The following is a 25,226-nucleotide window of genomic DNA, read 5'->3' as shown; positions in this document are numbered from 1 at the left end:
CATGAGGCACCAGGCTGTGTGTGTGTGTGTGTGTGTGTGTGTGTGTGACATTAATTTCATGAGGAAAATTTTTCTCATTTCATGAGAAATGGTCAGAAAACAAGCCATTGAGAATAGCAGTGATTGCTTTTAATTGATATGTTTTGCAAGACATCTACTTTGTTATTCATTTTAACCAATTTGGACTACACCACTGGGAAGATGAACCCACTTTTCTTTCGCCTGAGCAGCTTAGTAATTGGGAGGATTTCTAAAAGTAATTAGCTATCAGATAAAAATGAAATCTATCTGTCCAAACTCAAGTGGGAAATACATATTTACACAGAATAAAGAAGGTGATTAGCTAATTAAACAGCAATAGTAAATGACCATTGAAGACACTGAAAAACACAAAGCACTAAAGACACAGGTATTCATTGCCAGGCCAGAATATAGTTGGGAATTATTTCATTTTTAAGTGTTCAGACTAAGCTATCCTTTACTATCAGTGACAACTAGGTTAACAGAGTTCTTGATAGGAATTGAGCATATTAACACTAAAGGATATCACCATGAGAACATGCTTCTTCTGTGTTTGCTTGTAACAGGCAGAAAAGATTCCCACCTCATTAGAGAAGAGAAACCTAAGTGTTCAGTGGGCCTATTTGGCAGATGCATGTAGGATAGGAGCATGCCTCCTACAATAATGGAAGAGATCTCAGCTATGTTTCAAGTACCCAATATAATGTAGTGGTCGGTAACAATCTATTACAAAGCAATTTTTATGAGCTGGGTAGTTTTTAGCCAAGAAACTAAAGGATGGCAAAAGAAAAAGCATAGAAAAAATAAATTGCAAGAGCCTGTGCTTTTATTGTAGATGGTTTTTTCAGAAGCAAATAAACTTGGTAGAGGAATGAGAAGATTGAAAGGCTTGAGTGATGGCAACAAGAAAGCAGTGTCCAGGAAAACTGTTCTTGGATGAGATGATAACCATTGGTATGGTGATAGAAGTCTGACCGTATTTGTTTCATGGAAGAGCTAATCAAGCAGGCAGGAGTGAAGTTTAAATTATCAATATCCAGATGCTTAGCATTACTTAGGAATAAGGCAATTAGGATGCAGAGTAATGGTTAGGAGATTTAACAGAGGGACCATTAAATGCAGATCAGAGGCTCCCTTCTATTTAAATGGCCAAGGAAATGTTAAGAAGTTAAAATGTACTATCAGAAGAGATTAGATAGGAGAAGAGAAAAAAAAGAGCTAGACAGAAAACATGTGTAATAGTGCTGCCACTGGATTCTGATTTACCTAAACGAGGAAGCATTTTGTAGACTTAGCAATCAAGGTATTTTGACATCTTCAATATCACTCTTCACTAGATCCTTATCATTGCTGCATTATCCTAAGTTAACTTATTTTGTCACTGGCTGCTCCACTTTCCAACTTTGACGTACACTGTTCTTTGACATTGTTTATATTCCTGTCCTTTGGCATAACCACAGAGAGCACCAGTTGTGTTATATACACATTCCTTCAAATTGGTAGGCAGGGATAGATATTTTTAAAAGATGAGACACTGCAAGTCCAACGCATTTTGAAAGAGATGGTTCATTTGATGATGCCATAGTATATCCAGAACAGAAATGGAGCCCATATTTCCTAGCTTTTCTTTTAAATTTTCTATCCACTAGATCATACTGGTTATCTGGATTACAAAAAGTTGATTTAAATGTTAAGGGGATATTGAAAACAGTACTGAATTTCAGTGAGATAATAAGAGGGAAACACCTATATTTTTTAAAGAAAAGAGTTGGTATCCTCAACAGAAAAAAAAAAACCAGAATGGAAAACTGTAGACTTTGTGCAATGGTATGGGATGAATGAAATGGGTAGGATTACCTTACAACACAATTGCATTTGATAGGCCCATGCAGATGTTAAGTTCTAGACAGAATCCTGATCCTAGGCAAAAATCGGAACTCAGGAGAGTTCATACTGTGGTATTCATAACGTAGCCTTCCCTTTCTGCACCCTTCCCACTCTACTTTCTAGCACTTCGTTGTGCCATTGCACCCAATACTCCCTCTGTCCTTGTTCCTCATTTCCCATAAAACCTGTTTTAGCCAAAGAACAGATAAATGCAATCCCTAAGGAGTCTTTGCCTACTAAAATTTAGTGTGTTACTTTGGAGGGAGGAAGTTTTAACAGCAAAGTGCCAAACCAAAGAATCAAGTCTCTAATACTAGAATTTTAGGCATCAGTGAGGCTGATAGAGAACGAATATTGGGGTACAGGCACTTTTTGGAATCCTGGAAATCACATTATCTAGAAAGCTTCTTACTCTGACCTTTCATAAGGCAAGCCTTAGCTTTAGTACAATAGTCTTCATACTTGATAACTGCACACTTAATTTTGAAGAACAGTCTGGTGTTTGTTTCTTTTTTTTCCCCTCCTGCTCAAACTGAGGCTATGAAATGAATTTTCACCTAGCTCACTGACTTGAGAAGTTCGGATGAAAGAAAATTTAAGGAAATGGATATATGAGAGATAATAGCAAAGTGAAAGAAAACAAAAGAGATCATGGTTGTTGACTCATGCTTTTCTCCCAGATGAGGTCCAGAAGTCCCATCTTGAGAGCACATTATACAGTACTGGAAGCTTTTTAGAAGAGTACAGTATGAATCTTAAAAGTAACTTGACACTGTGTTGAAATACTATCAGACTTTTTTTTTTTGGAGAGAAAAAGAGAGATTGATGCAGGTAGGCATTTGCTAGAATAAGGAAAGCTAAATCATTAGTTGCATACTACAAGTAGAATTTCAAGAAAAAAGACAAATATGGAAAAACAGACACTACCGAGTCAACATGTAATACACTAGATTTGTTAGTAAAAGATGAAACTCCATAAGGAATCTGTAGCTAGTAGGAAGGAAGAGTTTCATAGTATGAAAGTAGGAAACCAGAGGAGAAAAACTGAGATGTGACTTCAATGTAGTAGAATTGGTAGCAAATTCAGGCTAACTATAGGTCAAATTTTCCATGCCTATATAGAGTGGTAATACTAAACACTACAGTCTACTGCCACCCCAACCTCCACCTCAATTCCTAGAAACTCCACTCAGAGAAAACAGTATTTCTGGGAATAACATCATAACACCCTCAGGTTTTCAGAAACAGCTGTCGATTCCAGAAAGTATGCTTTCAGAGAAAATACCTGCCTCACCACTGCACACACACACATGCATACACACACACACACACACACACACACATATCTGTATTTCTCCAAATTTCTTTCACCAAGATCTCCCAAAAGAGGAAATTCATTTTTCCATGTCAAGTAATCATTACTTACATAGGACCAAAGACAGTTGTCCTAAAATAAAGTGTTTCCATTAAGTAAAGCAACCCCAAATTGAGGCACGAAAAAAATTTAGAATAGAATTGTTTTTAGATTTCATTTTTAAAAAGTTGGAGTCAGCAGTATTCCCATGGATCAATGAAACATTTGAAAAGCATACCTCACTTGAAAATGAGAAAGTGAATGGGTTAAAAGCAGAAAATCAAGTACTTTCCCAGTCTACCTTGAACAGAATGCCAAAGTAAACCAACACCCCATATGATGAAAAGTAAACTAGAATTTTTCTCATTATTTTGGTTTATATCAGTATAGATATATATTTTTATTGCCAGCTTCCCCTTTAACACATGATCATAATAGAGGAGTCTGACTGACTAAAAACAGAGGTAGAATGTGAAATGGAAAATACTGAAAAAATAATATCTAAATTTCATGGGAAAAACTGTGACTCTGAGGCACACATCAAATAAACTGTTGATGAAAGGAAGGGTCTCCTAGTAACTGAGAAAAGCTATGCAGTTAGAGTAATTGGTAAGGAAGCTGATTAAAAGGGCCATGTAAGGAAGCTGAACATGGACTATACCTGGCAGCCAATAAGAATAGAAATTTCATCCACAGAGTAATAAGGTATGTTAATATTCCTGGTAAAGAAACTGATTTCCATGGGTGGCTTGTGGAATTAGTCTTTTTACTTTACTTATACAAGTCCTACACTGGAGTACAACTATAATGATAGGTTTGGGATCTGAGCCATGGATTAGCCTTAGCATTTCAAAACAACTTCGTAGTAGATTCTTTTTGGAACTGAATCTTAGAAAGGGGGTCCAATACGGACCTGCCTTATACTGCATTCCATCCTATAGAGAATGTTTGTAGCAAGTTATCAATATTTTAGAAAACTATAGATACATATTTTCTTATGAGATACTTTCTCTTTGTTTCACTTAGGTGCCATGAACAATTCTTATAAAAACAAAGGTGGTAAGTTCCTTTCAGTGTACTGAGATAGAAAAATCTAGAAATAAGATTTCACTAACCAGTTAAATATTCAGCTTGAATCACCACAGGTCAATTAACCTAAAAAAAGATGTGATCTGAAAGGGTAGAGAGATGGTCTGCCACTGGCACTCAGTTGGTATCCCACTGATTATACTGTGCTAATGTTTAAAATCTCTCACGAACAAAGGACTGATTCAGGGGAAATTACCAATTCCAGTAGTTAACAATGTTTACGGACCTTTTACCTTTACAACACTCTCTGGTCTGCTTTGGTCCACGACTTAATAAGGCAACAGCTAAGACAGCTCTGAGTTATCCAGTGCACAGTGCATTTAAAGATGTTCCTAGCTGAGGAGTAATTTAGGCAAATAACATCTTCCCAGCATCTCTGATCTTCATAAACAGGTCCCTAATGTTTTGGGGGAATATAAATAGTATTTGCGTATAGCCAAATGAGAAAACAAGTTAGTTTGTTTATGGTTTTTCAAACACTTCTCTTATTTTATGGGCACTCCGGGTGCTAGTAACAGTTTGACAAAAACAGGAGGGCAGTCAGCCAAAGAGTCCATTGTAGGAAAGAAAGCTCTTCTGACCCAATGAATAGAAAAAAACAAGATGCTTTGACCACCACTTAGGGAGGTAACAGCATGGTCCTCATCGATCAAGCCAGATCTGTATATTAAAGGCACAGTTACTTTAATTCTATTTGGCTCAACTAAGGCATCTCTATGTATGTGTGTGTATGCATGTACAGTTGATCACACCTTTTTTTTTCTTCAAATGGCATTTTAAACACCTAAACTATATATCTCAATGATATATGAAAATGTAATTTTATAAAGTAAAGGGATATTCTGTAAGCGAAAGCAATCTCATTTTATAATCACACCTTCAGATATCACAAAGGTAGAAACTTTAAATACAGTCCTGATTTCAAGTTATAAACTCTTCTCACCAGAAATATTCTAGTCACTAAAATAAAAGCAAGTTCTTAAAAAAATTAACCTTTACATATAATAACCTTGAATACTGATGTCATTTTGTACATTTAGATTCAATCTCAATTGGAAAATACTTGCTTTCTAAAGTTAGCAGTAATATCATTGGATATTATTTTCAAGTCAGGAAAATTAATATTTAAAATATATAAAAGTTCTATATTACTGCAATCTCCTTTAAAAATTAATTGGAAATTTATTTTTGTGGGAGAATATAGTTATAAATATTGAGATTTGGGTAAGAAATGAAGAACTCAGACTAAAATTAGTGAATCAGCAACCTTAGAAGGAAAGGTACTGATGAATTTTGAAAACATGTTCTCAAGCTACCTGAGTAATTCCTTTGGGGAAAAAAATCTTTTAACATTAATTTTTTAAAGAGACATTCTTTTTTCCACTTTTGAAGATAGAAATTATTTTCAAGAAAAATGAATTGGTAGAGGACTAATACTTGTTACTAATGATCCTATCTAATTTCTATCAGATTTTTATCTCTCTTATTGCATCACGATCTGGGAAAGGATAGTTAATAATTCCTATGATGTTCAATATCTCTGCAGAAACATCAAAAAAGAACAAACCACCATAAGTTATTATCTTTTTACCAAACGCAGACCTGTAGATTCAAACACCTACAGCTTTCCCTGCAACTTTCCTCAGTTTCACAATTTTATAGAATCTTGCATTTGTTAATGGGATCTAGATGGAGCTGAAAGGGACTGAAGAGATAAACTTATCTTATGGACAGAGAAACTGAGGACCAATTAGGTGACAGCCAAAGTCACATGGTTAATACTTGGTAGAGCCAGTATTCAAACTCAGGTCTTTTTATCCAAATCTACTTTTCTTGCCACTATAACCCAATTCTGAATCTTTACTTGAAAAAATTAAAGTGAGTATTAATGGATAGCAATATTGTGATATTTGAAGACGTACTAAAATATTAAATTTCTTATAGCAATGTTAAAACATCCCATGGATATTATATATATATATATACATACACATATACATACATATATGTGTGTGTGTATATATGTATGTATACATATATATACACACACACACTCATATATATATATATATATATATTTATATATACTTAAAAACACAGACTTTCCTGTTGAGTATGTTGTGAGTGGATTTCTCTAGGACTCAACTTTTGAACTCCCTGGCACTTAGAAAAAAAAATTTCCCATTTAAATTTTGTGAGAATATACATTTAGATGATAGATACTATTTATGTATTTTCCTAATAAATACACCAAATAAGCTATACCTTACATAAAATAATGTTATTAATATCACTGCTGAATTGTTATATAAAACTGACAAAATATAGCTGTACAAATAAATTAGGATGTTTCTGGGTTTTTGATTAAATAGAATCCTTATTATGGTACAATATTGCATGTTACTTGGTTGAATTATATAGCCTAGTTATTTATTATAATCATTAAATATATTTTTACAAAATTTATATGTCTACCTATTAAAAATGAAAGAAATTGGAATACACATCATTCTTAATTACATATGACTGGCTGCATGCTAATAATGAATCAATTAAATTGTCGTATTCCTGTTAATGACTTACAGTTTGAATTTTGTGGAAATCCTGGCAAGGAAGATGGACCGTTCATTCCGGGTAAAAGAACTGGAGGAAGTCCAGGTAGTCCTGGGTAAGCTGCTGGCAGACTGATACCATGAAGTGGACTACTGTCCATCATGCCTGGTTGCTGTACACTTAAGCCAAGAACATCTGTCGCCTTCTTTATACGATCCAGTTCTTGCTGTGCCATCAGCTGTCGAACAGTTGTAGGAGCTAAGTAATCTTTCTCCCGGTCTAGCTGACTTCCAACAGTTTCTCTCACTTTTGAAATGTGTTGTTTGGAAAAAATATGATCTCTGATGGACAAACGGGCAGAGTACTTCACCCCACATAGAGAACATTCTGGCTTGGTGCCATCAGTTCCACTTTGATTGATCATGAATGGCTTCCCTATATTAATTTTAAATTTCTTTTCTTTTGCCCGAGCATTCTGAAACCACACTTGGACAACTCGTTTAGGCAGGCCAATCTCATTCCCTAGCATTTCACATTCTTGCATGGTTGGAGTTCGGTAGTCACTAAAACAAGCCTTGAGGACCTTGAGTTGAAGGTTACTCATTTGGGTTCGGAAACGCTTGTGACCTGGTCGATCACTGCTTTTGGATTTAAAAGGGTTACTAGATCCAAATGGGTTAGGTGAACTAGGATCAGCTATGCTTGATGTTTCACTCCGGTCAGCATTATCATCAGGGTCATCAGTGATATAAAAACTTTGGTCATGGTCACCATCTTTGTCATTAAAATGGATCGAGGGGCTTGTAAGGGAAAAGAGAAATTTGTCATCGCAACCCTCTGTCGTAGGTGTGGTTGCTGTTTTTGGCAAAGTTTCAAGTGTTTTGGGCTCTTTTGGAGATAATGCAGGTTTTACATCTCCAGTACTTCCAGTGGTGCTTTCCATTTCATTATTCCCTTCATCTCCTGTGGTAGCATCACTGATAGCTGTGTTAATTGATGAAGTCTCATCAAAGTCAGTTTTATTTTGGTCATACCCAGCTTCAGCAGGAGGAGCATTTAGATTCTCTATGTCTTCAGTGCATTCTGCTTTGAAAGAAGAAGGACTTAAAAGGTTTTTGGGGGACAGCTCTGCTGTTTTACTAACAGGTGTTGAAACAGTGGAAGCCAATTCATTTTCACTGGAGAGATCAATTTTAGTTAATGACAAAGATGGATAATCAAAAAATATATACTTTTGTGGACTTTCTCCTCCATCTTCTGTTGATATCAAAGGGCTTGGTGGCAAACTATAACCTGCCTGTTTTCCTTCATTCCAGTGACGAGAGCGAATGTGACTTTCTAAAGCTGATTTTGCTTTGAACAGGGCTCGGCAAAAGGGACATCGTTTGTGAGACTGGGCTGGCCCTACTGCACGGAACTGGCCTTTCCTTTCTCGAGCTCTAGTATTTTGAAACCAGACTTGTACCACCCTCTTTTTCAGTCCAACCTCACGTGCAATGTGATCCAGCATTTTTCTGGTTGGATTGGAATCCAACAGATATTTTTCATACAGTATTTCCAGCTGCTCAGGGGTGATTGTGGTCCTCAAACGTTTGTCACGATGTTGATCCTCACCGCTATTTCCTCCCTCCTTTTCACTACAAGTATTATCTTCTTTATCATCCATTTTCCTCTTCAGTGAACCAGAAACAGTTGCAGGGGCTGTTGTATGGGATGAGCCTGTCTGTGGTGGCATCTGAGCTAAAGGACCAGTAAGTAGCTGTCCTGTCATCAGTGGATTGTTGGGGTCAAATATCATATAGGGCATATCCATGGGCCTTTCTAAAAACTGAGAATGGAGAAATTGGTTTTGAGCTGCTAGGAAATGCATGTGCTGGTGCTCCTGCCAAAGTTCCAGAGTTGGAAAGGCAACTGTACACTGATCACATTGGTATTGTAGCAACTGTGGAGGTAGACTGTTCTGGAGAGAAGTCATTGAGATTGGTAGTGGGCTGGAAGGGACAGGTGTTGTTTGTGAGGCAGAGGGGGGTCTTCCAATAAGTTGGGATTGTTTTGGTGGCTGTGATTGAGAGGCAGAAGGCTGTGGATCTGAGGATGGTGTTGCTATGGGAAGGATGGGTTTGGCGCTTTGAGAAGGAGGGGAGGTGTCACTCTGCTTTGGCTTTTCTGTGGGGAATTCAGGTTTAGGAGAAGTTTTTTCAGGCTCTGGTTTAGGGGAAGGGATTAGAGGAGTACTAGACCCAGAACCAGAACTTGCTGCAGTGACAGCTGAGTTTTTGGCAGTGTCTGTTGGGCCAGATACCGTGCAATGTTTATATACCATTTGATCTGTGGCATCCATAGAGTCTTCAGTTTGGCTTTCATCTTGGGCATCGTCATCTTCATCTTTATAACACTGTTTTTTCTGATGGGTAATCAAGTCAAAAATTCTGGGGAAAACCACGCTGCACTTTTTACACTGGTATTGCATGTTGCTTGTCCGTATATAGCGCTCATTTGTGAGTTCTCTCTTTTCATTATCTTTAGTTTCTGCTTGATTCTCATAACTTTTGCGGGCTTTCTGACGGGCATTCTGGAACCACACGACAATCACTCGAGTAGGTAGGTTGAGGACAGTGGAGAGCTGCTCAATTTCATCATCTTTTGGATAAGCATTTGTGTCAAAAAAGTCTTGTAAGACTCTAAGCTGGTAGTCGGTAAATCTAGTCCTAGAAGACCTTTTACTGAAAGATGCATCTGATTTGTAATGTTCCAAAGTGGTAGGCTGGGGATCAATTCTGATGTCTTCCAATACAGTTATGGGAGGGTTACTGAAATTATATGGTGAATCCTTATTTCTTTGCCGTTCCTTAAAAAGTGTATTTCGAAACCAGTGTTTGATAACTTTTTGGGACAGACCAGATTTTTCTGCCATTTCTTGGATCTGTTCTTCACTTGGAGAATTGTTTATATCAAAATAAGCCCGCAAAATTTTTAATTGATCATCTGTGATTCTTGTCCGTGGGCGCTTGAACTGAGAATGCCGTAAGAAATTTGGATCTAATCCAAGCTGTTGTTGGCAAAGCTGAGTGAGATCTGCAGAAAGGGTGTCCATTTGTGGCAGTTGAAGAGCAAGCTGAGGAGGTAGTGCAGGGTGCTGGACTGGTTGCATCATAATGGGAGGGAAAAGGGGAAGGTCTAGAGAAACCGGCAGCTGGACCTGAGGAGGAGCAGAAGGTGGAGGAGGGGGTGGTGGAGGGGGAGGAGGAGGGGGAGGAGGAGGGGGAGGCGTAGGTGGGGGAGCCTGCAGGGGAGTAGGAGGTGTGTTCTGGATTTTTCCAGAACCAACAGAAGAAGACTGGGAAGGGGCCGGGGGCAAGGGAGGTGGTGGGGGTGGTGGAGGCGGAGTCTCTGGAGAAGGGGGTGAAATGGGATAAAGCTTGTCATAGGCCTCTCTGTACTGACGAGCAAACTTTTCTAGAGCTCCATAGGGAAAAAACTGGCCATGTACATGTTCCTGATGACTCTTTAAAATAAGAACATTGGAAAATAACTTCCCACAGGTCCCACATTCCAGTTTATCGGTATTGTCCCCTTCTCCAACCTTGTTCTTCTTCTGTACTTTCTGCCTATTTTCATTATACTGGATGACTAATTCGAAACCAAAGTTTTCTAACAAGGCTTTGGCAGCATTTCCTCTTGCCCCTGAAGCTATCCGGGGTGGAGGGATGGTTGGTTCTAAAGGTTTTTGTTTCTTCATGTCTTTGTTTTCCTTGAGTCCTTCATTTTCATTTGTAAGTTCTTGCTTTGGCTTTTCTGGCTTCTCAGGAATCTCTTCTGTATCCTTATATGATGGCAAATCCTTCATTAACGGGCAGTCCACATTCCCCATACTGTTTTGCTCTTGTTTCAGCAGCTTGGTTGCTTGCTGCTGCTGCTGCTGCTGTGGCTGCGGCTGCGGCTGCTGCTTTGGAGGCTGGATTTGGGGCTGGGTGGCTTGGTACTGTTGTGCTTGTTGCTGTAATATCTGGAGTTGGGTTTGGCCTACGTGATGCTGAGTTTGAATCTGCTGCTTCAAATCTTCGAGCAGGGAACCCGCCATCCCCGCCATTCCCGGCACACCGAATGTGGCCGAGCCTGGCAAGCCCAGATCTGGACTCAAGCTGAACTCTGTCCCAGGGATGTAGAATGGAAAAAGGAACTGAGGCTGTTGGAACTGCAGCAGCGCTTCTGGCGTCATCGGGAAATGAGGCAGAAATGCTGGGTTTAGAAACTGAGGCTGAAAGAATGCAGCTTGCTGTTGTAACTCGTGTTGTAATTGCATCTGAAGTTGTGCTGGTGACTGGGGTGGGTGATGTGAAGGCTGAGCAGAGATTAGTTCAGAAGCTTGCTTTTTATTTAGTTCTTTGGCATCTAAATGGGTATCTTTGCTATTTACTGCTGGTAAGCTCATCGACTCTAACATCCCTTGTCCAGGACTATTAACATTCGCAGCAATACTATTTCCACCACTTAGGGTACCGCTGGGTTCTAACTTGGCAGCCCTTGCCTTTGTCTGGTGAAGCACAGACCTCATGTGGATTTCCAACGTAGAACTTTGGCTATAGGCAACATTACAAATGCTGCACTTGTAGGGTTTGTTATCTGTGCTGCTGTTGGTTTCTTGGGGAACAGGACTTGATGCTTCCTGCAAGACTTTTTTCAATTTATGTAAATGGGAAACTGAATTATAATGGACCAAGAGAATGTTCTTTTGTGTGAAAGACTCTTTACACACTGTACATTTATATGGACGAGATGGGTCTAGAAATTTTTCCATCGTAAAATTTGGCCCTTTTCTAAAAGGTAAGGTCCGCTTTGGTTCTGAGCCCATGTCGTCTGGAATAGAGCTACTATCACTTCCTACAGGGCTTGCTTTTCCCTCCTGGTCCATCTCATATTCTCTCTCTATCTCCTGTTCTAGGGCATGATCATCCTGTGCCATATTTTCATTCTCTGCCCATAGTTCGCCATTAACAGGTAAAGATGCATACAATTGTTGAAGTTCACCTTCATTTAATTCTGGGTGGCCTGCTTCCAAGTGTTTTTTTAGAGCCTGGAATGTACGGAAGCTACGCTGGCAGAGGCTACACATAGTTGCTGCCCGGATAGCGTGATACTGGGAATGGATCTGAAGCTTCTGCATAGTCTTAAAAGCCAAGCTACAATGGTTACATCGGTACTTATAAACATGGCGATCCGAAACAGAGAGCTGCTGCCTTTTCTGTTGTTCGTTTAATTGATCTTGCAGTGAGTCGGTGACCTTGACATCTTTACTACCATTCTTATTCCATTCTGGCATATCTGTGGACTCCTTAGGTGGCTTCTGCTCCTCAACCTTAATTTCTATTCCAGCCTTTGATTCTTCAAGGCCTGGGATGTTTTTATCATCTAAAGGACTTTCACCTGGGTAAAAGAAGTAAAGAAAGGTCTTTCAGAGAAAAATGTACTGGGGGAAAAGTGACACATACCCACATTTATATTTTCTGGGGGCAATATAGATATTTTAAAAACTTATCTATATTTGACAACAAGACATTCATGCATTTGAAGACTGTGTAATTCTCATGCTCTTGGGACTTTTTAGGCAGTTTTACCTTACTTTCTATTTGATTTATCTCCTTGGCTAGATTATAAGCTCCTCAAAGGCAAAGGCCATTTCTGAATTATTTTTGTGTTTTCTTCAGAGTATAACTGAGTGCCTGGCACAAGATCAAAAATATTTGTTGGAGCGATGGCATATGCAATGATTTGGACACCAGAATGATAACTGATATTTATTGAGAATTTCACTATTTGTAAAACACTGTATATCTATTATCTCATTTGAGCCACATCATAATTCTCTGGGTACACATCAAAATTATATCAAAACAAATAAGTATAAAGTCATGTTAACATGCTGAAAGCTGAGTTCACCAAGAGCAAAAGCAAGTTCTCATTTATACTTTTGGGTACAATAGCACTTTAGAAATACTTTGGAAAACATGACCCTAAATAATACCTTTCTTTTCTCCCGGACTTCCTTTGACCGTTAACAATAACATTAGCACATTTAAAGGAAAAAAAGGGTAGGGGTCCTTTTCTTCCAGATTATGTAGTTCTTATGGAGAGACTTGCCTACCTGAATATTTCCCAGATCCTTCAGTTATGATGGTTGCAGGTGTATCACGCTCTGATTTCTCAGTGGTGGCTGTAGGCAGTAGCATACTGTTGGGCATCATCACATCAGGGACAGGAACCTTTAGGAATCAAAAAGATAAACAGTACATTCACCAAAGAAATAGCACTACTCACAAAGAAGCCACATTGCATTGGGTTTTTGGAAGCATACTTCTTCATGATTTTCTAAACAAAACATAAGCGTTTTATATGCGAGTCAGGGCTTTCTTTTTCATATTTCAAGCAATGTTGTAGAAATGCTCTATTAATCCCTTTTTTTCTGTTCTGGTTTTGGAGAGATTCTTTTTTTAAAAAAATGTTGGTCTTATAATGAAAGCAAACAAATTTTGAAAATCATAGGGCCCAGATGAATCATTTGATTAAATATTGTAGATACAAACATAAATTTAAAAAGATCACAAAGTACATGTTAATTAATGAATTGTGTCTTATATCATGTTTGTTTTTTCATCCAAGAGTAAGAGATAGCTAACTGGCCCTGACTATGACCCTTTAAACACAATCTACAGTAGTTTTCAACAAATCAGAAGAAATTAGCTTTTAAGTATAAATAACTTTAAATTCCATAGTGATACCTTTAGAACAATTCTGTCAAACATGCATCAATATTGTGTATTCTTACTGTCATAAGCAGCTTCTCCACACAATCAGGAGACACACTGTGCAAATGGGTCAAATGAAGCTGGAGATGCATTTTGTTGCTGAGGACGTCCTGGCAGAGGGGACAGCAGATGACAGGCTGCATTGAATGCTGTGACAGCACATGCATCTGGATACGGTTTGGGTCCCTACTATTGTAGTTACAATAAGGACACTGATAGAACTGGAAAATAGACATGACAGCTATTAGTTCATGTATTTTAATGACTCAGTGTTAGAAGTATTACCGATAATCAATCATGGCTTGTATTTTGCTGGTCACAATGTGTATATACATTTCAATCCAGCAGCATGATACTTTTTGTTCTCTAATATTCCCCAGAACAAAACAAAGAAAATGCATTTTTTTATTTTATGAAGAAAAGTATATGTTTCATACCACAGAAATAACAAGAAAGATTTGCAAGGCAGTGGGAATGACTTTATTTACCTGCTCATGACAAAACTTATTGTCCTCGGCGGATTTTGATCTTTTGGCTGCACCATCCTCTTCTTTTGGCTGCAGGAGTTGCTGTGTCCCTATGGACACATTGGCTTTCAGCTCCTTTTCTGGTGTGATTATTCCTGTTGCTAAAACACAATTTAACAACAACATAAAGAAGACCAACAATATTAAAGTCTAAAAATACACATTTACAAAGAATTTGTGATTATCCATCCTTTCTTTCTGTCTTGCTCTCTTATTTCCCATTAAAAGCAGACAAATTCTTCTAAATGTAAAATGCTGTTCTGAAAATGCAAGATCACACTTCCTTTTTGTCCACTAGCTAAGTGGACTCTATAAATACATTTAAAAATGTACTCCTGTCTCATGTTTAGATAACCTTAGGTTGCCTTGAAAGATTAATCAATAACATGCTCTCACCAGCATCCCAGTCAGAATTTCTATATTGCATTAAAACAAATCAACTTTTCACTCATAAATCCTTACTTCACAATATAATTAATTTACTAATGTTTAATTACCTTCCTCTTTTCTAAAATGCCATGGCACTGAAATGATTGCAATATTCTGAGAAGCGCTGACTAGTCACAACTGCAAAGCTAAAGCATTTTTTAAGTGGTGAAATGTAGGATTTAAAAATTAACCATACATTACATATCTGCTGAGATTAGCAATTTGCTTTGGCTTTCAGTGTTTACTTTGTGTGTTTTACACATATTATTGTAGCCTAGATCCCAAGAATATAATTGTTTTTTGATGATGATTCTAGCATTCAGTGTTAAATACTGTATTTTAAATTATGCCTGGATGAGCTATGCAATGTGGACAAGGCTTGGACACATCAAAGGAAAGAGTGCAATTCTAATTTCCCAGTCCAACAGAAAATTCTTTCCACCGTCAATTTGCCAGATAATCTCTTCTGCTAGGCTGGATATTACAACAGCATTGGGTACGCATGTCACATACATCTCACGACAAACACAAAACCTCATTTACCAACCATTCCAATCTCATCATAGTGCGGCATCATCTGACCTTTTTTCTGCTGTTTATTATGAGTATTTCTAATTTTAACTTTCAATTTTCACCATCTTCCAGTCAATTTGCAACTAAATTATTTCCAGGGTGAGGACACTATCACTGGACAACTGGGTGCAAATACATCTTGAAATGCAATGAAGCTAAACCATTGATTGCTATCAGACCCAACGTAAATATATGGTCCAGGGGTAATCTGATTGTATGCTGTGCATGAAGATTTATCTTGATTTTTTTCAATCCACATACGGTTCATATAAATGAACAAATTGCACCTCATTGCACAATAACCTAGTTTTAATTTAAAAATAAGGTCAAGGATGTTATGGAAACAAAGTAAAGATGAACAAAGAAAATGCATTTTTTCTCTTACGGGGAAAAGTATATGTTTTATACATAAAGTAGAAATTTCAAATTAAGAAAGCTTTGCTAAGTTAAAAAGAAAGTAATATAAATATATAAAATAGGAATAGTGAAATTTGGTGAATAATAAGTTCTTGGTTACTGATTTACATTGAATCAAAGTCCACTTTCTCAGAAAATATGCTGATTTGCATCTCTATAATCCCTAATTTTTCTTCAAAATAATTGTTATAGTTACAAGGATATGAAACATTCTAAAGAATTTTAGAGATTTTCTTTGTTTTATAGCCAATTTATCAAATTTCTATTTGAATGAGATTACTACAAAGTTTCACTCTACCACTAAAAGTTTTTCTCCCAGAACATTTGCTATTCAGAGATATAATACAAATACGAACCTCATCTTGTAATTACTTAGGGCAATAGTGACTATGCTGTTCTTTCTCATAGCAGAATGTAGCTTGCACTGTCATTTTAAGAGCCTTACAGAAAAAAGGTTATAGAAATCAAATGATAGATAATATTTATGAATATGCTATTTTGAACACCTCAGACAAATAGATTTATTATTCATCTCTCCATCACCTCTGCTTCCTGCTATCATCTATCTGTCTATCCTCTATCTATCTATCTGTCTCTCTGTCTCTGTCTGTCTATTGTTGCCTATTCCTGTGTGTCTCAAAATTCCTCCATTTTAAAGATTATCCCATTAAGGAGAAAGGATATTTCTTCCTCACAGTCATGTTGTATTCCCATATCATTTCAACAGAGCATACAGCAGAACTGCACATGACCAAAATATTAGATTGGGCCCACCCATTTCTTGTGATTAGTAAACACTCAGCAAGAGTTGGGAGAGACTTTATATGACTTGCTGCTTATAAAGTCTATGAAGAATTGGAATCAGAATGAAGCTTTTCATCTAATCTATGTCTATTACATAAATGCAAACTTAACTTGAACTCCAGAAGCATAATAATTGCATTATTATAATATTATTAGTATTATCACCACCACCACCACCACCATCATCATCATCACCTTTTCGCTACTACCCCCATTACTTAGCTATTCTTTTCAATAATAACAGTGGTGGCAATGACTTACATTTCTATGGCACTTTAGGATAATAAAGGATCTTAAACATAATAATACAGCATATTAAACATATTATTGACTTCAACAACAACCCTGTGAGGTAGGCATTTTATTCTCATTATGTCCTTTTACAGATGAAGATGTGTTCAAATATATTCACCACCCAAGATCACACAGCAGTTAGTGCTAGAACCAGTATTTCTGCCTATAAATTCAGTGCTCCTTCTGCTACATTATGCAGCTATATAATAACTCTATTAGTTTCCATGTAATAATGATTACCAGTGGTTCAAGCAATTGTCATATATTTCAAGGGTCAATAGCAAGTCTGTGTTTCACAACTGATATACATATATTTGAAAAATATTCATATTTTAATCCATTTATTTAGAACACATGAAAATATAATTGTTTTATTATTTATTAAATTTCATATAATATAAAAATATAAGTCAAATATAACATAATTCTGATGCAATATCCTTTAAGCTATATTTAATTCCCCTACTATACATAAAAATCACCCTTGACATTAACTTTGCCAGTTAGCCCTGTTGGTTAAATCACTGTGATTATGAGAGCCAGATTCCTCACATAGAAAAGTTAGCTTCATATCATGAAGAACTTACATAATAACTACAAGACTGTACCCTTACTCTTGGACAGTCATATGGTCAGAAGGGAGAATATGGAATAATGCATAATCGGATGGCTTAATGTATGACCACTACTAGGTGGGGAGGGGAAGCTACTGGAAGAATATGTTATATTGATAGGAGGTCATCAGTGTTATCTTAAAAGACCACATTAAAAACATATATTGGTTTATCATTTGACTTTGCAAAGAATTTACATTCTGCTTACTAAAAGGCCATTCAGTGGTTAGAGTATGATTAAGAGATTGTAAAGGATTTCGGCATTTCGCTCTGGGTTCTTTTGCTGAGTAGCTGTGACCCCTAAATATTTTATGCCAATAATACAATAATTAAGTCAAGCCAGCTGGACTAGGCCAGCTATAATGTCCCTTCCAGCTATGAGCCCTATGATTCTATGACCTATGAGATTTGGGAAAACACTGATAGAATTTTGTTATTGTGCACAATTTAGTTCTACAGCTTTTTACTTGTTGTAGGCAATATTCCAAGACAGAGCAATCTTATATTTTAAAACATATCATGATTCTAGGAAAAAAAAATGCAACTTCAATGTGTTTATGATTTTTTACAAAAGCTAAGCTTAATTATAAATAAGCACTATAAAACAAACTAGTAAATGATTACCTGTCAGTTATGAGATTATTTAACTTGTATAAAATTAGTAATGTGTAAATGCCATAATCCATTACAGTTCAGATTCTGCCTCTCTCATAATTCTCCTAAAATACAGGTCTAAAATGGTTTATGTTCATAACAAGTGAGGAAAATCCAATAAACCACATGTACTAACAAAACAAACCTTGAAAAAAACCCCAAACACTAGGTTATTATTTATGAATCAATGTATTTGATAAAGTTTACATAATTTAAGACTTTAGATATAACAGAGGATGTTATTCTACTCCAAATAATTCTAAAATTATTATTACGGGTACAGTATTCTAATTAGACTAGAATGAAAGGATAATTTTAATTGCAATAATGAAGGTTAATTTCCATCTTTCCTCATGTTTACTACCTTATTAAAAACTGGTCCCCTTAGCCATGGCAGAGACATATTACATTTTCAATGCAAATGTATTAATCTGGATAAACTCCATATTAATTCTTGCACTGCATAGAGCTGTAATTTGGATTATAATTAATCTAAAGTGGCACTAGATTTAAATGACAATATAAATGAGGCATTAGGAGGCTTTTCTATTATGAATGAATATTCAGCAAATATAACTTGCATATTGCCAGGTCTGGTTTTGGAAGCTCTAGTCCTTGATATAAAGTAAAGAACACAGCCCAAGAACTTACACAAACATACTGTTACTAAGCATATGTTAATCTTTCTTGTATAACAAATTTTACATGAAAGAGGGGACATACTATTTTCCTGTTAACTTGCTAAGGTTCAGATTACTTTTTTTTAGTTTTCTTGCTATTTCTTTGGAAAGACTTAGAACACTGAACTAAGAAAAATGAAAAGCCCTGATTGACATACAATTATACATACATGGTTATGCACTTATTAGAAATATTTGCTAAGAAAAAATTTATTCCATGGTAAGAGTTTTCTATCCACAAAGACTTGATTTAGAAAGCAGAAAACTTTGCCACAAGTGCAGTTTAAGAGTTGAAACAAGAGCCCCTCTTGTGGGTAGTTGTCAGGTGCCAAGAACAATTATTTTGCATATCAGGGATTGCCCTTATGATTTTTATTTTGAATCACCTTCTAGCCCTGCAGGTATGTGAAGAGCATACAATGGGCTCTATTCTCTGAACTTCATCAATTACTCTTCTATAGTGAAATTAGCCACATAGAGAGAACCATGACTACTCTTCAGGGCCCTAGGACACCAGTCCTCCCACAGAGCACTAAATAGTGCTTAGGGGTATAGATTCAGTCTATCTTTACCACTGCATCCAAATGCATTTTTATCCTCAGTGGTGAATATAGGCACTGGATTCCTAGAAAACCCCTTTCTTCAAATTTGAATCTAAGCCAGTTTTCGTCTTTAAATCACTGGACAAATAATAGATTTCAAAATAATGTAAACTATTGTAAGTGTTATGTAGACACTCAAGAAATATTCATCCATGATACAGGTAAAAAGCTAAGCAAGACTTTGTGTGGATTCTATAATAAATGTCAGAATTCAAGCAGATCTCCTTTTCAGGATTCAGAGGGCCTGAGTTCAGATCCTGCTTGTGCAACTTATGCTACTTGCATGGTATTCATTTAATTTCTCAGGATCCAGTTTACTTCTTGCTCTAAAATCTCCTGTTCTCTTATGATCTCCTTAATGCTGGGCTTGCGATGCTTGCCTTAGGGAGTATGTTTCCAGTACAGCGATTGCATTGATATTGGAAAAAAGAATAGCTACCTTTTTCAAGAAACGCTCATATTAACATTATCTCATCATTAGGCACTTTAGAGTCTCTGCCAATAATGTGTTCGAAAACAAAACTACTATGTGTCCCATGTGGTAGCTGATCGAATAGTTTTTGTTTTACTAGCAATCTTAAACTGAAGCTGACAAGATCTAACTGAAGTTAGAACTACATGCTGTACGTCCGGAAGTCAATTGAAAAGAAACTTTCCTTACTGACTCCTGAAATCAATTTAGCTTATGGGGGAAGGTCCATCAAGCAATTCTGAAGCATATCCCCAAACTTAAGGATGAATTACAAATATGGGGTAATTTGGATTTCAGTCAACTTTCAGGTAAGATGATATTTTCTGTACATTATAGTGAATACAAGCTTCTTTACATGCAGCTGTCACTGGGATACAAGGAAAAGAGAAATGAATACCCAACCGTGATAGGCTTGCACCCGTTTCAGCCCTTCTTCAGCTTCAGTGAATCTAACATAATGTAACTAGGTAGAACGTGCACCCAAAGTAGCCAATGTAATATTCATTGCAACTATAGATCTCCATCTCATACATAAAAAAGCATGGATGAAGTTATATATTTGCCAAATCAAACAGAGAAAAAGCCTTAGGTATCTAAGGCAGATGCTGGCCCGGGGTTTGTTTGTGCACCAGTAAATGTCATGACATGAAGGGTTTGTTTTCAAAGACAGTAGCTTTCATTACTGGGATTTGTCTATTCAAGGAGATCAAAATTACCTAACTCCTAATCCGTTTTCAATGATATTTCCTCTTACTTAGGCTGAATCATCTGTAAACTTTTTCCACTGGATTTCATGTATTTTGTTTGAAATGCCTCAAATAAATGGCCCTGAGAAGGGCAAATTCTTGAGAGTAAGTTGTTAGACAGAAAAGGAAAAAAAAAAACATATTCTTGGGGTTATTGAGGGTAGAGGGGTATATGATTGTAGGACAAAAATTCAAGTGGTATCTAATCCTATGCTTATGAAAAATTAATATGCCATCAGAGGAATCACAAGTACAGCTAAGATTAATGAAAGATGCTTAAAAAATTACAAGCACACAAACTGATTTGATTAAAAAATAATCTCACTGGTCGTCCTGTAATATTCTTCAACTTATCCACATCTATTCTGTCAGATGGTTATGATTAAAAATAGGTCAATGGGAGGCTACTGATAGAAATCACATGCAAAATGCACATGCAATGAATAGTAGTAGGGATCTCCAGACAGTTTAAAATGAAAAAGCTTTTAATAAGTCTTAAAGAAAAAAGGAGGGAGAGAAGGAATGATGCTGGGGGTGAAGTCTGAAAAATTCTAGCATCTTACCAGGATCATGACTAGCTTTTTTGCCTTCAGTGCTGTCTTTCTCACTTGTGTCTTTATCATCATCGGCAATCACTGATGTAGGTTTAATGGCTGCTTCTGGCTCGTCCCCTTGTTCTTCTGTTAAGAAAAAAAAATGCCAATACCTTAGGGACCAATTGACCTCACTTAAGAGTCGGAGCATTCCACCAAACAAGAGGGACACATTTAAAGGTTTTATGTTAATTTTGAGTCATTTGTAAGAACTTACATTCAAATAAGAAGTTATAAACATTTCTTTAGTGAGGCATTATGAAATTGCCAATATGAATTCATATGTAAAGCAATTCATTTAGGATTCACTGACTAGAAGTGATCTGTAATTTTTTTTAAGCCCACAGAGAGGCAAATAAAAGAAAACAAAACATACCTAACCTTATAATTTAAAGCCACATAAGGTAGGACCTTAAATCCTTCAGACACAACATTCTCCGATTATAGTAGGAGAACCTTTGAAGGTCAAGGCTTTGAAAGTCATAGCAATTACAAACTGGCACAACCCAGGCATCCCTATCCCATAAGTTGGGCCTAATCTCTTTCCCCTTATCACCAGTAGTGTAAAAATGTCCCACTGTATTTGATGATGGACAAAACTTTTTAGCTATTCTGAAGAGCTGACAGTTCCCTTCTATAGGGGGAGCTCTTCCTTGTAAGGGATCCAAAATAGTACATTGCTTCAGAGAGGACAGCATCATCCACACCTCACTTATGTGTTCACACTAGCTAGATTACATGGAAATCTTCACAGTAACTCAACCCTATTTAATTATTCTGTAAATCTTAGCTATGCTGCTGCTGGTGGATTAATCTGTTTATGCAGTTAGCTTCTATGCTGGGGCTGTGTAGCACTAATCCGTGAAAGACCCACTGTTCTCTTTCATCCTGTGATCATTTGTCTCTCACTGTGCTGATGTCACATTTTAATGAATTTTTAGCAATCTGAGTAATGCCAGATAACCAGACTTGTAACTCCCCACAGCATGGCATGCTGTTTTCATTGCTGCACGAAAAATAAAAATCATATTTCCCCATTCAGGTAGGAATTACATAAATTAGGAGAAGAAGGTAAAATGGGATTTGAAGCACCAGGCTGCTCAATTTCATAAAATCTTTAATGACCATATAAATTAACCCTGGAAAGGCAAAAGGTCACAGACACACATTTGCATACACTCCTCTTATTTGCTTTTGATAAGCACAGCTTTTATGCAGAGAACATGATACAATTAACCCTTCAGTAACCATACAAAATGCCTGGCTACCGACATTTTAAGTGTCAAGCATTAACTGAAAATTACACACTGCATAAAATTTTCATTGCAAATGCTTTAGTGATTGAAAGGGGAAATCGTGGCCCTCTCCACACCCCATGTTTTATTAATAACATTCTGACAACAGAATGAAATATCCTCTGTCATATGTAGCAGCTGAGCACAAAAAAATTGCTACTTAGTGCCTCACTTGCCAACCATGCCTTGCCCCTGAGTAAGCAGAACAACAATGGGGGAGGCCCCTGCAGACTCCAGGAGCACATCTAAAAGTTATATGCAAAAAAAGCATTTAGCGAATTTTAAATTAAACCGTTTGTTTGTTCCAGCTGCGGACCCTTTTCTGAGAGCATGCCACAGATCAAGATCGGATCATGATGCGTGTTTATGGTTCAGTCTGTAGACACAAAAAGAGGTGTAGGCCCCAGTTTGGGTGGCCAAAAGGACCGCAGGCAGAGGTAAACAGCCCTGGTAGGCAAATGCACAGGCAGAAATCACCATGAGAAGCGGGCTGCCAGGGAGAGGGGAGAGGGAAACACTTGGCTGTGTTAGCCTGCTTTTCCCCCTCAGTGATGATTACTAATCAAACACGGTACGGCCCCTTGTCACAGCTGGAAGGGAGGCTGTGTTTGTAAGGGTGGCAGGGGAGCACAGTCTGGGATGCTGTGTAGCTGTGATCATGCCTGGGTTGCGTTATGTTAATGCCAAGTGCACCCATGAGAGGCTCATATCCAGTGTCAGGCCCTGGGGCCTAAGACAGCCTGTGGCCATTACTTCTCCACTCATCCACCTCCACCGGAATGGACGCAGGGCTTCTTTTAGTAGATTTACTGGACCTTTTCCCCAGGGCTGGAAAATAAAGTGTCAAAGGGCTACTGAGTGTCCTTATCTTGAGGGGACATAAAATCGTAAGGGCTATCACAGCACACATTAATAAAACATTGTGTGTCACCAAAAGAAAAAGAAAATTATGAAGCTACTAAAACAAAAAAGCTCCCGTGTAATCTGGGTCTCATCAGGACATTTTTTTTTGCAGGGTGCTCTCCTGTTTTCCTGGTATGTGCTTTAAGTGTGAGAGAAATTCCCAGACATGTTCTCCTATACATCATCGTGGTGTCTGACCTCAGCCTGACCCTGGCAACAGTTTGAGAGATCTGAATGTGAACAAAGACTCTGTGTCAGCAGCAGGGAGAGATTGTGGGATAGACTTTCCCCATCAAGTTAATCGCAAACAGCAGTTCTGAGGCCATAACTTTGCAGGACTCTTCCAAGCCACAAACACATAACCTCTGGAGGTGAAGCTGCCCCCCGCCCCACCACAACCCTCATCGCCCCTTCTGTGATTTCTTCCCAGTCCTCTGGTACTTCCTTTGATGTAGCCAGGCAATTAGCTCTAAAGTTCAAGCAAGGCAGGCTTGTTTTATGGTTTGGAAGGTGAGAGCTGTTTATTACAGGTAGGCTCTTTGGGGCCATAAAACAGGGCGAATTTTTAATCGTGCAAAAAAACGGAGCAGCAACATACATCTCATAAAGACTATTATCATTGTAATGCAAAGGTGAAACTGACTGCTTGGACTTTTGGAGCCCCTTGTACACACACACACACACATATATTCACATACATTCACAAATATATATTCTTCTAGCCAACAAATACCATATATATATATATATACATATATATAGTCAATAAACACCAAACATATAAATATATTTTATACGTATAATTTAAAAAAAATATAAATACATGGACTTTGCCCCTCAAAAGTATGATAAATTGATTAGTAAACTTAAGAGCCACCTTGGTAGTCATATTTGGGAATGTTATCTGTTTGAAAATTAGAAGTGGCTCACTTATATTCCTCTAGCCAACATACAACAAATAGAGAAAATCCCCTACCCAAGTAGCTATTGTGTTTACTAATCAATTTATCAACAGACTTTTATTAATCATGCTTTTTTGAGGCATCTTTGCATCCTACGTCAATTACAAAGTGAGTACTTGCTGCTTCCCAAATTGAATTGAGCTAATAAGCATGCATAAAATATGTGCACGGAATTTTGGGAACATTCTTGAAATCCTTACATAGGTTTCATTTTACAGTTTTGTTTACAAAACCTATCAAAAATATCTTTTTAAAATAACAAATTATATATCTATGTGCTATACCTACACTAAAAAACAATTATTAAATTTCATTATTGCTTCATCAATAAATGATGAACCATAGGAAAAATCTTTCAAGTTAAAATAGAGAAGAAAATCTCAAGATTTTTATACTGAGAGAAGTAAAAAAAAAGTCACTTCACTAAGGCAACGAAGTTTATGAAATTAAAATACGAAAAATATTTTAATCTATAGTACACTCAACTTATCCATTACTAACTTTAGAAGAAAAAGTTTGAGCATGATTTATTTAAGTTTTCTTATTTAAAACCGATGACGGATAAATAACTACTCTTCATTGACTTGTAATTCATAGCCATTTATGCAAGCCAGGAGTGGTACTTTGGATATTTTTTTCCTGGGCATTTAGGCTCTCTTCCTTCTTTGATGATAAGCCTCTGATCTGAGCCTCAGCTGACTGTGACAGCTTGCCTCCTATTGCTTTAATATACAACTGGGTTTGGGCAACATTAATCCTGAGTCTCCTAAGAAAAGCACTGTGAATTTTTTAAAGCCCATGGTGTGTACATTTGAAGAGGAAGCAGGGAACAGTAACTCATACCACTGAGGTCTTTTCTGAGGAAAATGGGAGAAAAGAGTTTTTACAGTTCTCTGAAAAGGGGATTAATTCAATATAAGTAAAGTCTCTGATATCTAACATGGTTAGGAATGA

General features: G+C 37.1%; 1 protein-coding gene across 7 annotated transcripts in view; it reads right to left on the bottom strand.

The window, feature by feature from the left end:
* ZFHX4 (zinc finger homeobox 4) overlaps positions 1-25,226 on the bottom strand; it is a 228,077-nt gene that overhangs the window by 4,457 nt on the left and 198,394 nt on the right. For all 7 annotated transcript variants that reach the window (XM_072604925.1, XM_072604923.1, XM_072604922.1 and 4 more), the window contains 5 exons: positions 21,083-21,199; positions 14,196-14,335; positions 13,728-13,928; positions 13,047-13,164; positions 6,935-12,328 (listed from right to left, as the gene is read on the bottom strand). In XM_072604925.1, coding sequence (XP_072461026.1) covers positions 6,935-12,328; positions 13,047-13,164; positions 13,728-13,928; positions 14,196-14,335; positions 21,083-21,199 — 5,970 coding nt within the window. The remainder of the gene's footprint in view (positions 1-6,934; positions 12,329-13,046; positions 13,165-13,727; positions 13,929-14,195; positions 14,336-21,082; positions 21,200-25,226) is intronic.

The sequence above is a fragment of the Notamacropus eugenii genome, chromosome 4 (genome assembly GCF_028372415.1).
Source record: "Notamacropus eugenii isolate mMacEug1 chromosome 4, mMacEug1.pri_v2, whole genome shotgun sequence".
Lineage (NCBI taxonomy): Eukaryota > Metazoa > Chordata > Mammalia > Diprotodontia > Macropodidae > Notamacropus > Notamacropus eugenii.
This window is presented reverse-complemented; position numbering and strand designations above follow the sequence as displayed.